The 14,137-nt window shown below is 42.8% G+C and overlaps 1 protein-coding gene across 3 annotated transcripts in view; it reads left to right on the top strand.

Moving 5' to 3' along the window:
• Positions 1–14,137, top strand: part of camsap3 (calmodulin regulated spectrin-associated protein family, member 3) — a 94,524-nt gene that overhangs the window by 48,294 nt on the left and 32,093 nt on the right. For all 3 annotated transcript variants that reach the window (XM_084328944.1, XM_084328943.1, XM_084328942.1), the window contains exons 3-4: positions 9,234–9,308; positions 13,132–13,218. In XM_084328944.1, coding sequence (XP_084185070.1) covers positions 9,234–9,308; positions 13,132–13,218 — 162 coding nt within the window. The remainder of the gene's footprint in view (positions 1–9,233; positions 9,309–13,131; positions 13,219–14,137) is intronic.

Here is a 14,137-nt window from a genome sequence, read left to right as displayed (position 1 = left end):
TGGGAGCTACCTTACCGAAGAGCGCAGGTCCTCTCTTTCCCTGGCCTGATATCACCCTCGTTATCACCCTGAAAGTCGGCCTTTGGTTATCTCCCATGGCCTATGTCTTTTCTGGCGCCTAAAGTTCAACACTCTGGCCTCCTAGATTCGTTCCCTTTGCGAGGGACGCCATCCGGATACCTATTTAGTCTAGATAACTAAAATGTTGATGTTGTGTGATTCAGTAGAGACTGTTGACACTCGGAAGTAAGAAGAGACTATATAATACCTTATAATGGTATTAAGTTTTATCTTCTAACCGTTTAGGGGCAGTGTCTGCGGTGACATTCATCTAGTATATATAACGTGACATTCTGCCCAATAATAATAACAAAGATTAGGTGAGCCTAGTCCACCCTCCTGACGATGTCTGCAATAGGTTCTTGTGAATTATTTTGATTCCATATTTGAGGAATAATGTTTTTGTAAAAATAAGATGGGGATGCACTGCAATGAGACTATGAGCTAGCATTTTATCTAGAAATGTACTGTCAACATTCGAAATGGATATAGGGATTGGAGCTGCATTCAAGTAGGTTCTTTTGGAGGATCAATGATATAAAATGTATATAAGCTTCAAAATCCATCAGGCCTCCGCAATTTCCCATATTGCATAGACTTGATTGCAATGGTCGATGGTCTGTACGACAAGTCAACAGGAGGAAGGGTACAACTCTTTCAGCTGAGTAACAATGTTCATCAAACAGTGCTGAAACTTGGGTGGTGCAGTGTTGAGTGCATAGTTGTGAAGACATATTAGTATAGAAGAGTGCATGATAGGGGTGCTCTAGTAGCACACCATGTAACGCGCTGCGTCGCGAAACGGCCGACCTGGGTTCGACTCCCGGACCCGGCGTCCTTTGCCGAATGTCTTCCCCTGCTCGGTCTCCCATTTCCTCCTCTCCCTCTCTCTCTCTACCGGACTGCCCGGTAGTACAAACCAATACAAATCTACAAAAACATATTAAAAAGAATTAAATAAAAGAAGAGTGCATGATAGAGAACAGTAAGAGGGTTATTATAAATTTTTTTTCAATTTGAGATATTGATTACAGAAGTGTGTTTTTAGTCAATGGCGAAAGATTGGTCGGGTTTTGGCAGTCTGTGGTGGGAAGTCCGAGAATAGAAGTCCGAGGATGACCCTCCCGGAGCAAGGATAGGAGTGGGTCCGAGGCGGCCAGAGGATGTAGAGCGTAGGGGTCTTGAGGGTGTGTGGTTGGAGACCATTGACCATATGCCAGGTCGAGGACCTTGAAGCTAATTCGTGCAGCAATGGGGAGCCAGTGCCGGGTCCCTAAGAAGTGGGGTAACATGGGCTGACTTTGGTATCTTGTAGATCAGGTGGGCGGCTGCGTTCTGAATTAGTTGAAGAGGCTTGGTGGCAGTGATCGGTAGATATGCAGGTTCTGGTTCTTGCTGCGATGTGAGCAGAGAAGTGCAGGCAGTCGTCAAGGACAACACCAAGGTTCTGTTATGGAAAGGTCGGTCAGCGGGGAGGATTTGGCCGGCAGGTGAAGCAATCCTGTTTTGCTTAGGTTCAGTTTGAGGTGGTTGGTCGTCATCCAGGCGGAGATATCGGACAGACAGGCCGAGATCCGCTCAGACACATGGATATCTGAGGGTGGAAAGGAGAGGAAGAGTTGAGTATCATCGGCATAGCAGTGATACGAGAAGGCATGAGGCGTGATAATGTTACCCAGAGATTTGGGTAACATTATAGAGGGAGAAGAGGAGGGGTCCAAGGACCAAGCCCTGGGGGACGCCCGTCCGAAGGGGGCGGGGGTCTGACAGGGTCCCTCTCCCTACAGAGAGAGGACCCTCTAGTTCTGCAGCAGTGATTTCATCTATTGTAGGAATTCTTAAATCATCAAAAGAATGAGACCAGAGGCGGTTAGGTGGCGTAGCGGAGATTGTGTTCATCACCAACCCCCGGAGCTGTGAGCTGGATTCGCCTGTTCGAATCCAGCTCACAGCTCCGGGGTTGTCACCAGCTTGGCTGGCCGTTCACACTAATACAATTGGCGGTATTAGAGGGTGGGAGAAGCTGGTGGGGTGGGTCCGGGTCGTTGTAAACAGCGACTCCTACAGTTCGGTCGGGGCGCCTGCTAAGCGCGGATAAGACCTGAGTGGGATAGTGTGATCCTTCCACACGCTACGCCCTCTCAGGGAGGATCCGCGCTGCCAGGTGAAAAGAAGCTGTGATTGGCTGGACGTGTGTCGGAGGAAGCACGTGATAGCCTCCACTCTCCCAGATGATCTGACTGTGGGGGGTAAGTGCGCAGCGACCAGGAAGGGGATTGGGAATTGGCATACGACTAACATTGGGATGGGAGAAAAATCTGAGGAAAATGGAGGGGGAAAAAGATCAATTTAAAAAAAAAAAAAATGAGAAGACTCATTGTTACATGACTCTGAAGTGTACAATTGTGAATAATGTACTGAATCACTGATTTTGGAATATTCTATTTGTGTAGCTCCATATTCGTCTTTAATCTTGAATAGACTATTTTCAATTTTTTATGCAATTGATGAGTCTTCCCTGCTTCTTCTCCAAATTCATAAATTCTGTACTTTGATTTGTTAATAAGATTCTCAGCATGATGGCCCGGTTGATGAGACATTAAACTCTGTCTGAAGGACCAGAGGTTGTTTGTAGAGATCAGATGAAGGGGAGTGAGATATTATTCTGTCTCTATGTAGAATATCATTAGTTTGTTTCACAAGATGTTCTATTTGTGTTTCCTGCAGCTGAACATTGTATGATATAATCTGCCCTCTCAAATACAGCTTCCATTGTTTCCCAAACTGTCAATGAAGACATCCCCGGGGTCTGGTTGTGTTCTAGACATTTGGTTAATTCTGCAGATATAAACTGATAATCATCAGAAGTGGTGCATGGCCTGATATTATTACTATTGCCTGATAGTCACATTATTTTGTAGAAGGTAGTCATTTCTTCAGTTCAAATTTTTTTTTTATTCAGCACAAAATCAAGACAGTACAGATATGCAGATATATTTTACAACTAGTTCTCAATTAACATCCTGTCTGTACCGTGTCATTAAGAGACAGCTATGCTTGGGGAAGGGGAAGGTAGTCATTTCTTATCTAAGAAAAAGTATGTTGAGTAACTTTTGTGGACAGGGGAGAACAAATAATTAACTTCTAGGTTAACACTTTGATCGCCATGGTTAAATTCATAATTTACCATCCCTAGCCAGCTCTATTTGTCTATGGAGAAGTTCCCCTTCTTTGCAGGGCTATAACTTTTTAAATTCTATTGCTAAATCGACATTATTATGGCCCATTCAATGTCCTATATCCATTGTTCAGGGTGTAGCAACGTTATACTTTTTCATTCACATATTCATACTAAAATATGGTCTAAAGTATAAGTATGTTTTTATCGTTTTCTGCCGTTTTCTCCAGAACTTGATTTATAGCCCCAAATGCATTATATTGATGATCAAATACAGTTTGGTAGCGATCGGTGCCAGATAAAAAATTTCAACTGGAGGTACTTCTAGAAGTTACTTTGTATCATCTGATGTTGACCGGATGGGCGGGGGGTCGTTTATAATTCCGTGGGCAACGTTATATCATTCACCTAGTGTGGGTCATATGATCATCAGAGCAGTTTATATGGAACACGTTAGAAAATAACGCTGGATCTTACCGTATCTTCCTCGCGCCGTTGGACGATCAGCTTGGAGTAGACCGTTTTCGATTATGGGATGTTGATCTAGATGAACCATTTCCAGGTTGTATAATACTATATACGTCCAAATAACGTTGTTTATTGAGTTAGGGCGAGTGATTGATTATCCAGTGTGTCGAGATGGAGTCCGGCTAACGATCGCGAGTGCCCGGACGAAATATGCATGAGCACTTCCTGTTTGGCGCGTCACTTCCTGTTGGCCGATCTGCCGATCGGCCACCAGATGGCGCTCTTGAACCGTTAGAGAGTTGAGTGGAGATCAGCAGTATATCTCAGGTCCCCGGAGGAGAAATATGATTTCGATCACAGATTTTTGAAATATTGATATCAAAGACGTGTTACGGCGTCTTCGGCAGAATGAGCATGGCGGGCAATGACGAGTTACAGCGTTTCCGGCGATTAAAGTGTTAAAGGCAAGGAACATCATATAGGCTCTATCTTTGACTATGACTAGTTATGCAACCTAGATTCCTTGTGTACTTAAAAAATAGTAAAGGGAGGAAGGGTCATACAAATTTGATTGTTAAAGGATGAAAGCAAGTAGGAGGAGTGTAAATTAAGAGCGGTCGTCTGATAATTGGAAGGTTCCCGGTTCAATTCCCGCTCCTCCTGGGCAGTGTGTCGAAGCAAGACCCCCTTAACCCCTAATTGCTCCCGATGAGCAGGTTGGCACTTTGCATGGTTGCCTCCGCCGTCTGTGTGAATGTGAGGAACAAAAATTGTAAATCGCTTTGGTAAAAAGCACTATATAAATGCACCATTTACCCAGCCAGGCCTACTCTGACGAGCATACATATCCACCCATAAACATGCCAATATAAATGTGTACGTCAAGTTATATTCTATCTACCCCACAACCATATGTGGATAAGCACACCGCAGAGACACAAATGTGTGTGCATAAAGCCAAGGAACATATCTTTGATTGTAACTGTTATGCAACCAAGGTTCCTTATATCTCTCTCTCTTTCTCTTTCTCTATATATATATATATATATATATATATATATATATATATATATATATATATATATATATAGATTAGATGCAAAATTACCCAATGGTGAAAGTTTCAAAGATTCTGGGTCTGCACTGCAGGAGTGATCCAGACAGCCGTCGTTCAATAAGCATAACATTTAGTTATGTTGAAAACCGTGACGTCAGCGAGTCGGAAGATCAGGAGTGAAATGGTCAACAATTGTATGTACACAACCGCTAGTCCAATGAAACTCTTGTAATCGACCTCAAACCCCGTCTTCTTTTCCTGATCCTCCAATCACAACTGTTGCTTCCTTTGGACACGTTATTTTTTTTGTGGGGGTGGGAGGATTAAGACAACATGAGAAACCTTTTTTAATAAAGAAAATATGCTGTACAAGAAAAGATGGAATAGCTACATTATGAACAAATAAGGGACTTGTTTAGTTACTCACCAAGGGTGTGAGATGACAGTCCTAAATCAATAACAGACATTCCAGTCTATTCACAATGTCGGAGACCCCTTTCCCCTTGGCGGGTCACATTCAAGTTGTGTTCCATCTAGTCGAGAGTACCTGGGTCGATCAGCTGATATAATAGCCACACTGATCCATTTAACAAGAATTTGGGAACACTCTAGAGGACAATGCAGCACTGCTACAATAGCGCAGGGTTTGCCACCCTGTCTCTTTGGCTGTAAACTGCGGTGAGATCTATCTAACCGGGACCTCCTTGTCCAGGTCTAGGGTTTCCTTCAGCAGTTTGGACACGGAGGCTGCAGAACTGTAGCCTGGATCTTCTGCCACCATGTCCGCAGTCTCCCCTCCGTGTCCAGACACTTTCTCTGCCGGCTGGTCACCGCTTTGATTGATTGAAAACTTTATTAACAGATTGCAGAATGGGTACAATACAGTACGGCTCAATACACACAATTGTTAAGGGGATGCAGACCAGAGAAAGATTGGCGTTTGCTCACGGTAGTCTGTAGAGTGCTGACATAAGATAAGAAATTCGGCACTGTGATTTGTTTTGATTTGATCATTTGAACATGCTGAGCATTCCATTTCGAACACGGTTGATTTCTTATCATATCGAGATCCGAGCGAAGTAATTCAAGATCCGAGCGAAGTAATACAGTATTTATTAGCGACCTTCAGCTTGCAGCTCGGATTTAATCCCCTCAAATTCCATCACTAATGGTGATTTCGCCTCTGTTTCGAAAAGAGACGCAAGATCCGTCTCGAGCGAGGATAGAATCTCGGCCTTCAAATCCGCCGTGTCACGTTGTCGGCCGGGCGGCGGTGGGTTCCTTGAGGTTCGGTACTCTGCTCTTTCGTATCGGTCCTCCCTAATAATACGTCTATAAAATAATCCTATATTTGTTGTGAGTTGGGTGAGTTTTTAACCCCTTGGCCAGACATGGGTGCCAACATGAATCTGAAGGAAATCCTATCATGCAAGGTGTCTAAATTATGTGTTTTTAATGGGGTATTCAAATATGAGTTCATTTTGGGGATATGACTCTAACCTAGATCATTTGGGATTTCAGAATAGCCGATTTAAAAATGTTTAACCCCATGGTCATACACCGGTGCCAGAATGAATCTGAAGGAAATCCTAACTACGGATGGGACTTTCTAGCAAAAGTGCTATTTGAAAATTTGTGTTTCATAATATCGAATATTCGCGAAAAGATTATATAAAAAAAAAATATATATATATATATATATATATATACATTTTATTTTTTTTAATCAGCTGACCGACAATAAATCAAAATGACACCAGTCACCATTGTAGCCTATAATAACAGCATTGCATTGGCCTATCAACCGGTTTTAATAAACAAACAAACGGTAGCATGTGCATCTTTTTAATCAATTAGGCTATGAAAATTAGGCTGCCTCTAAATATAAAAAGGAATTAAATAAGTGTTTGCTTCAACAACAAAAAAAATGCATTAAAATATATATACATATATATAAAAAATTTACAAAACGAATATTCGATTGTAAAAAAAAATAAAATGATCGATCTTAATAACAGAAATGACTTCAAATTTTCGAATATTCGGTCCCATCCCTAATCCTAACATGCAAGATTAAAAGTAACTTCTAAAACAAATTTCAGCAGAGCGTGACTCCAACGCTTGCTCGCTAGCGCCTTTTTATATTGTTTTACAACCATATTGTGGTTCTTACACCCGTACATCATGCACGCACATTTCAAACCTTTATTTAAACTTGAAAGGTAACTGAGGGTTCCCTCATTTACAGTCGCGTCGAGTGTACAGTACATACAGAAATAAGCAAAATGGAAAAAAGCATATAGAATCGCAACAATAAGACAACAAGACGAGGCAAGAAGAGCAAGGATAACAAATCAATTAAAACACGTACAACTCGAGCTTTAATTAAGGACTGTTGGGAGTTCATTCCATGAGCTAAAGGGGCATCATAGCAAAATGCATATTTACCCTGTTCAGAGAAAACTCGGGGCACCTTAAAGGCCCCATGAAATCAAAATAGATGTTTGTAATTTCCTGGAAAACTAAAAAGAATGTTGATGAGTCATCCAGCACATGGGGGGAGTATACTATTTTTGCCTCCAATAAAATGCTTTCTAGAAAGACATTTACAGCACATTGTAACTGAGCTAGCACGTCTTTGATTGATTGATTGAAAACTTTATTAACAGATTGCAGAATGGGTACAATACAGTACGGCTCAATACACACAATTGTTAAGGGGATGCAGACCAGAAAAAGACTTTCGTCTTCTTTACATCAGGGTCCCCCATTTTCAATTCATCAAGACATTTATGACATTATGCACAATATACAGTACTGTTTCATCAAGACATTTATGACATACAAGACATATGCACAATATACAGTACTGTTTAAGAGAGAGATCTTAAAAGAAAAATATATACATTCGAAGGGGAAGAAACTGTACATTGGAGGGGGTTGGGTGGGGTTGGGGGTTTGGACATTTAATGGGGCCAGTTTCTAATTGCAGCCACCCGTAGGTGCTCTTTGAGAGCGGTTTTGAGGGTATTGATTCACATTCTTTTACGGCTGTGGGTAGGGCGTAAAGAGGTTGTTGCCTCTTTAACTAAATTGAACAAATGTTCAATGTTAGCTTGCCACCTAACATTACTAATGTATCTAATGTCGCTAACCTATGTTGCTAACATTAGCTTGCTAGCTAATGGGTCGACCGTAATGCACATTCAGCAGCACTATTGGCTACTCTAAACACACCAATCAATATCCACCACTAAGTCTCTCCCTAGCTTCCTGTTTTTACAGGAAACGCATAAATATGTGGAATCAAATAGCATTCTGCTAGCTGTTTCATGGGGACCTTAAGGACCAGCTAGTCACTACAACGGGTTCCATAGGTTCCAAAATGATGATATAGTATAAGGAGGTAGCTTACCAACAAGGGCTTTAAAAATGAACAAATACCAGTGTTTGTTGCGCCTCACACACACACACACACGAACACACACACACGAACACACACACACACACACACACACACACACACACACACACACACACACACACACACACACACACACACACAAACTGCAACACAGATGTGGGCCGTCTGTCTCTGAAAGTGAGTGCACAGCTCTCCCTGCAGTGCTCCCTAGTGAGCTGGTTGCAGCACCTCCACTGTATTCTGCTGCTCATCACGCGTGAGTCATACAGCCATAACATAAGTCAGTGGACGGTAGAAGAGGAGGAGGAAGGAGAGAGAGGAAGCAGAGAGGAGGCAGATAGAAGGGAGTAAAAGTCACTAGGAGTGGAATGTCTGGGTTATCGTCCTGTATTGGTCATGTATTGATGCTTGACTGTACAAATATGCGTCCAAAGTTCACACACACACACACACACACACACACACACACACACACACACACACACACACACACACACGCATGCACACACACAGAGCAAATCTTTTCTGATATTTTATTGATTGTACCTTTTTCTTTTATGCTTTGGCAACAATATTGTCTTTGTTACATTCATGCCAATAAAGCATATTGAATTGAGAGAGACGGGTAGAGAGAGAGAGCAGAGAGAGAGGTAGAGGGAAAGAAAGACACGCCCACATACACACAGACACACGAGTCACCGATACATGTGCCATGGGCTCACCTGCTACTACACCGGCTCCCATGTTGTCAAGTGTTTCTGCTGACTCAGAGCTGACCCCCTGGAGACCCCTAGTGGCCGCTGGCCGTAAATAACCAAAGGTCCTACAGCAGTCGGTGATCCCTTCCTGCTCCCTGCTGCATTAGCACCGGGCCGTGCCCCCGCCACAGCGCGGGTCCTTAAATTGCGTTAGCCGTAATTGATTGATGCTGTGTAGACGTCTCACGGGTGTCTGTCCGTGTGACTGCTCCCTGACCCTGGCCTGGTCCTCATCTCTCTCTCTCTCTCTCTCTCTCTCTCTCTCTATCTCCTCTCTGATTGGCGCAGAGTGCTCACTTGGCCATGATGGACTCCCTGATGGCGGTGGGTGCCGAGGAGGCTCTCCTGCACTGGGTCAACGAGGTGAGCAGCACCGCCAGCTCTCCTCCGTGACATCACTCACCTAGTGGTGTTTGTTGTTTATTCGGATCCCCGTTAGCTGTCGCCTATTATAGGCAAGAGCTATTTGCTTTTGACCTCTAATTCTGTCGGTTTTATTTTATTTTGTCATGTATTATTTTTGTTCTGTTTTGTTCTGTTTTTTTGTTTTGCCATAGTTTGTCTCTCCTGCCCATGTGAAGCGTCTTTGAGCACCTGGAAAAGCGCTATATAAAATAGATGTATTATTATTATTATTATTTATTATTATTATTATTATTATTATTATTATTATTATTATTATTATTATTATTCCTGGGGTCCCCGTAGAACAACACAAAAACATACATGCATACGTAATTAATATTTCTGAAGATTTAACAAAAAGGTTGGTAAAAAAAACAAAAAAAAACACACCCAAGTCGAACACAAAGAAAGGGAGAATAAAAAGTGGCTTTAAAAATACACACACACTCCCTCACACGCACACAAATAGTTGACACTTTGAAATAAGAATAATAATTTTTAAAAGAAGAGCGAATCAAAGAAGAGAGAATAACCAGTTTCAAGTTTTGTTTTATTTGTCACATAACGGGTACGTGTACATTACAGTGAAATGCTTGGTTCTGTATGAGCCTCTTGAGATTGTGCTTCATGCAGTAAAAAGAATAAAGACAACGCTATACAAAATATACAATATACAAAACAAAAAGTACAAAATGCTAAAATGAGGTAGAGAGGTATAGTGCAAATCTTTTAGTAATAATCGATACAATATGGTGTCGTGTTAACAACAAATAACTTAAAATCAACTCGAGAATCAAACGCAAAATAAAATAATGGCCACTATAATACAGACAAAGACGTAAATCAAGACAAGAGCCAGGCTGATCCTAAATGATCCACCGCTTCAGTTGTTTCTTTAAAGCACCTTTTGTCGGATGCACTTTTTAACGCACGAGGTCATTCATTCCACACAGAGTGGCAGCTCTTGTTTCACACCGTGAAACAAGAACAAGTCACTTAATGTACATGTTTAAATGCATGAGGGCACAACACTGAACGCGTTCTCTGATGTACAGCACTGTTCGTGTCCTTGTCTTGTGTTAATTACGGCACCGTGAAAGGATGTAGATGAAAAAACAGCAATGTCTTGTCTTCTCTGCTACCATATCATTTCATTGAGCTGTGATTAACGCGACACGAGGATTCAATGTTCCCGATCACCGGTGGCCGTATTCAAACTCGTTGACTCTCAGTTACTGTCAAACTAAATGAATGTGTGCAAAACAGTTTTGAGATTTTGTGTGTGAGCTTATGTGCAAAATGAATCAACGTTTGTTTTTTGTTTTACTTTAATGCCGTCGCACTGCCCTGCAGAATAATTTTACAAAGTTGGAGTTCAATCTTGCTCTTGTTTAAATTAAAAGGGTATAAAGAATTGCAGTAACTACAAAATCACTGGATAGTCAAATAACTCTAAAGCAATTGTTCTCAATTTCACTTTTTGCATAGTTACTGTGGTTAGCTTCTGCAGGACATTGTAGTTACTGCGGTTAGCTTCTACAGGACAGTGTAGTTACTGTGGTTAGCTTCTGCAGGGCAGTATAGTTACTGTGGTTAGCTTCTACAGGACAGTATAGTTACTGTGGTTAGCTTCTACAGGACAGTATAGTTACTGTGGTTAGCTTCTGTAGGACAGTATAGTTACTGTGGTTAGCTTCTGCAGGGCAGTGTAGTTACTGCGGTTAGCTTCTGCAGGACAGTATATGTGGTTAGCTTCTACAGGACAGTATAGTTACTGCGCTTAGCTTCTACAGGACAGTATAGTTACTGTGGTTAGCTTCTGTAGGACAGTATAGTTACTGTGGTTAGCTTCTGCAGGGCAGTGTAGTTACTGCGGTTAGCTTCTGCAGGACAGTATATGTGGTTAGCTTCTGCAGGGCAGTATAGTTACTGCGCTTAGCTTCTACAGGACAGTATAGTTACTGTGGTTAGCTTCTACAGGACAGTATAGTTACTGTGGTTAGCTTCTACAGGACAGTATAGTTACTGTGGTTAGCTTCTACAGGACAGTATAGTTACTGCGGTTAGCTTCTACAGGACAGTGTAGTTACTGCGGTTAGCTTCTGCAGGACAGTATAGTTACTGTGGTTAGCTTCTACAGGACCGTATAGTTACTGTGGTTAGCTTCTGCAGGGCAGTATAGTTACTGCGGTTAGCTTCTGCAGGGCAGTGTAGTTACTGTGGTTAGCTTCTGCAGGGCAGTATAGTTACTGTGGTTAGCTTCTGCAGTATAGTTACTGTGGTTAGCTTCTGCAGGACAGTATAGTTACTGTGGTTAGCTTCTACAGGACAGTATAGTTACTGTGGTTAGCTTCTACAGGACCGTATAGTTACTGTGGTTAGCTTCTGCAGGGCAGTATAGTTACTGTGGTTAGCTTCTGCAGGGCAGTATTGTTACTGTGGTTAGCTTCTACAGGGCAGTGTAGTTACTGTGGTTAGCTTCTGCAGGGCAGTATTGTTACTGTGGTTAGCTTCTGCAGGACAGTATAGTTACTGCGGTTAGCTTCTGCAGGGCAGTATCGTTACTGTGGTTAGCTTCTACAGGGCAGTGTAGTTACTGTGGTTAGCTTCTGCAGGGCAGTGTAGTTACTGCGGTTAGCTTCTACAGGACAGTATAGTTACTGTGGTTAGCTTCTGCAGGGCAGTATAGTTACTGCGGTTAGCTTCTGCAGGACAGTGTAGTTACTGCGGTTAGCTTCTGCAGGACAGTATAGTTACTGCGGTTAGCTTCTGCAGGACAGTATAGTTACTGCGGTTAGCTTCTGCAGGGCAGTATAGTTACTGTGGTTAGCTTCTGCAGGGCAGTGTAGTTACTGTGGTTAGCTTCTGCAGGGCAGTGTAGTTACTGTGGTTAGCTTCTGTAGGACAGTATAGTTACTGTGGTTAGCTTCTGCAGGACAGTATAGTTACTGCGGTTAGCTTCTGTAGGACAGTATAGTTACTGTGGTTAGCTTCTACAGGACAGTATAGTTACTGTGGTTAGCTTCTGCAGGACAGTATAGATACTGTGGTTAGCTTCTGCAGGACAGTATAGTTACTGCGCTTAGCTTCTGCAGGACAGTATAGTTACTGTGGTTAGCTTCTGCAGGACAGTATAGTTACTGCGCTTAGCTTCTGCAGGACAGTATAGTTACTGCGCTTAGCTTCTGCAGGACAGTATAGTTACTGTGGTTAGCTTCTGCAGGACAGTATAGATACTGTGGTTAGCTTCTACAGGACAGTGTAGTTACTGTGGTTAGCTTCTGCAGGGCAGTATAGTTACTGCGGTTAGCTTCTGCAGGACAGTATAGATACTGTGGTTAGCTTCTACAGGACAGTATAGTTACTGCGGTTAGCTTCTACAGGGCAGTATAGTTACTGTGGTTAGCTTCTACAGGGCAGTATAGTTACTGTGGTTAGCTTCTACAGGACAGTATAGATACTGTGGTTAGCTTCTGCAGGGCAGTATAGTTACTGTGGTTAGCTTCTGCAGGACAGTATAGTTACTGCGGTTAGCTTCTGCAGGGCAGTATAGTTACTGTGGTTAGCTTCTGCAGGGCAGTATCGTTACTGTGGTTAGCTTCTACAGGGCAGTATAGTTACTGCAGTTAGCTTCTACAGGGCACTATAGTTACTGCAGTTAGCTTCTACAGGACAGTATAGTTACTGCAGTTAGCTTCTACAGGGCACTATAGTTACTGCAGTTAGCTTCTGCAGGGCAACATATTCACCACACTCTGCCCTCATGCTCTCCGCCCCTCAGTTAAACCAGAGGCTGAGAGAACGCACCGAAGGAGCCCAGAGTGATTCATCTCAGGTCAACGCAGAGCCCCAACCTGTGCAACCCTCTGTGAGTTTTCCATTACACGTCCAGTATATACACCCCCCCCCCGCTTGGCACACGCCGTACCCCATACACACACCTCTTTTGATTTGATTTGATCTGATCCGTATTTATCTCGACAGCTAACATACAAATCACAAAATTTTAACGTAAACAAACGAGTCCGTCTTCATCCGTAGAAAAACAAATGAGGATGAGTTGGAGGAGGGGCCGAAGGAAGCACAGCTTATCTAGTCCTGTCCCTTTCTTACAATATCATAACATCTCAAATTAAAAATAAAATAATAATACATAAATAAGGTTAAAAAAACAAGACAAGCAATATATTTTTTCCCTGAGAGCAACTTGCTATAGTGCTTGTCTGATAGACAGCACATGATAATCTCTCTGGGATCATACCGTTTCAAAACGTTCACCTTGAACAAGCACATTACGTACGGGGCATCGAGCTTATCAAGTATTCATACTCCTCGGCACCGCCGCCGTCTTGCCGACCACCCTCGACGCGCTGCACGCGCAATTCCTCGTACGTATTTGTCGGGCGCACCAGGAAACGGGAGGCTTCTCTGTGTAAACAACGATGGAACAACCCCCTCCGTCTCTTTCCTGCGAGTCTTCCTCTGTACTGTGGCTTTAATTCCTCTCCTATCCTCTCTCTCTCTCTCTCTCTCTCTCTCTCTCTCTCTCTCTCCTCTCTCTCTCCCTTCCTCCTCCTCCTCTCCGACAGTGTCCTACTCGCTGGTATTGGAAGCTTGTTCCTGTAAGTTCTCTCCTTTCCTCTCCTTCACTCCATCTTCATTCTCTCTCTGACAGTTTCTAATGGGCAGGTCTGTTTCCGTTTTCTTTCCACATCTGCTGGTGTGAGAATGCTTGTGTGTGTGTGTGCATGTGTGTGCGCATGTGTGTGCGTGCCTCCCTCCCATCC

This window comes from Notolepis coatsorum, assembly GCF_963971535.1.
Source record: "Notolepis coatsorum genome assembly, chromosome: 14".
Lineage (NCBI taxonomy): Eukaryota > Metazoa > Chordata > Actinopteri > Aulopiformes > Paralepididae > Notolepis > Notolepis coatsorum.
Note: the sequence above shows the minus strand (reverse complement) of the source record. Positions and strands in the feature narration are given on the sequence as shown.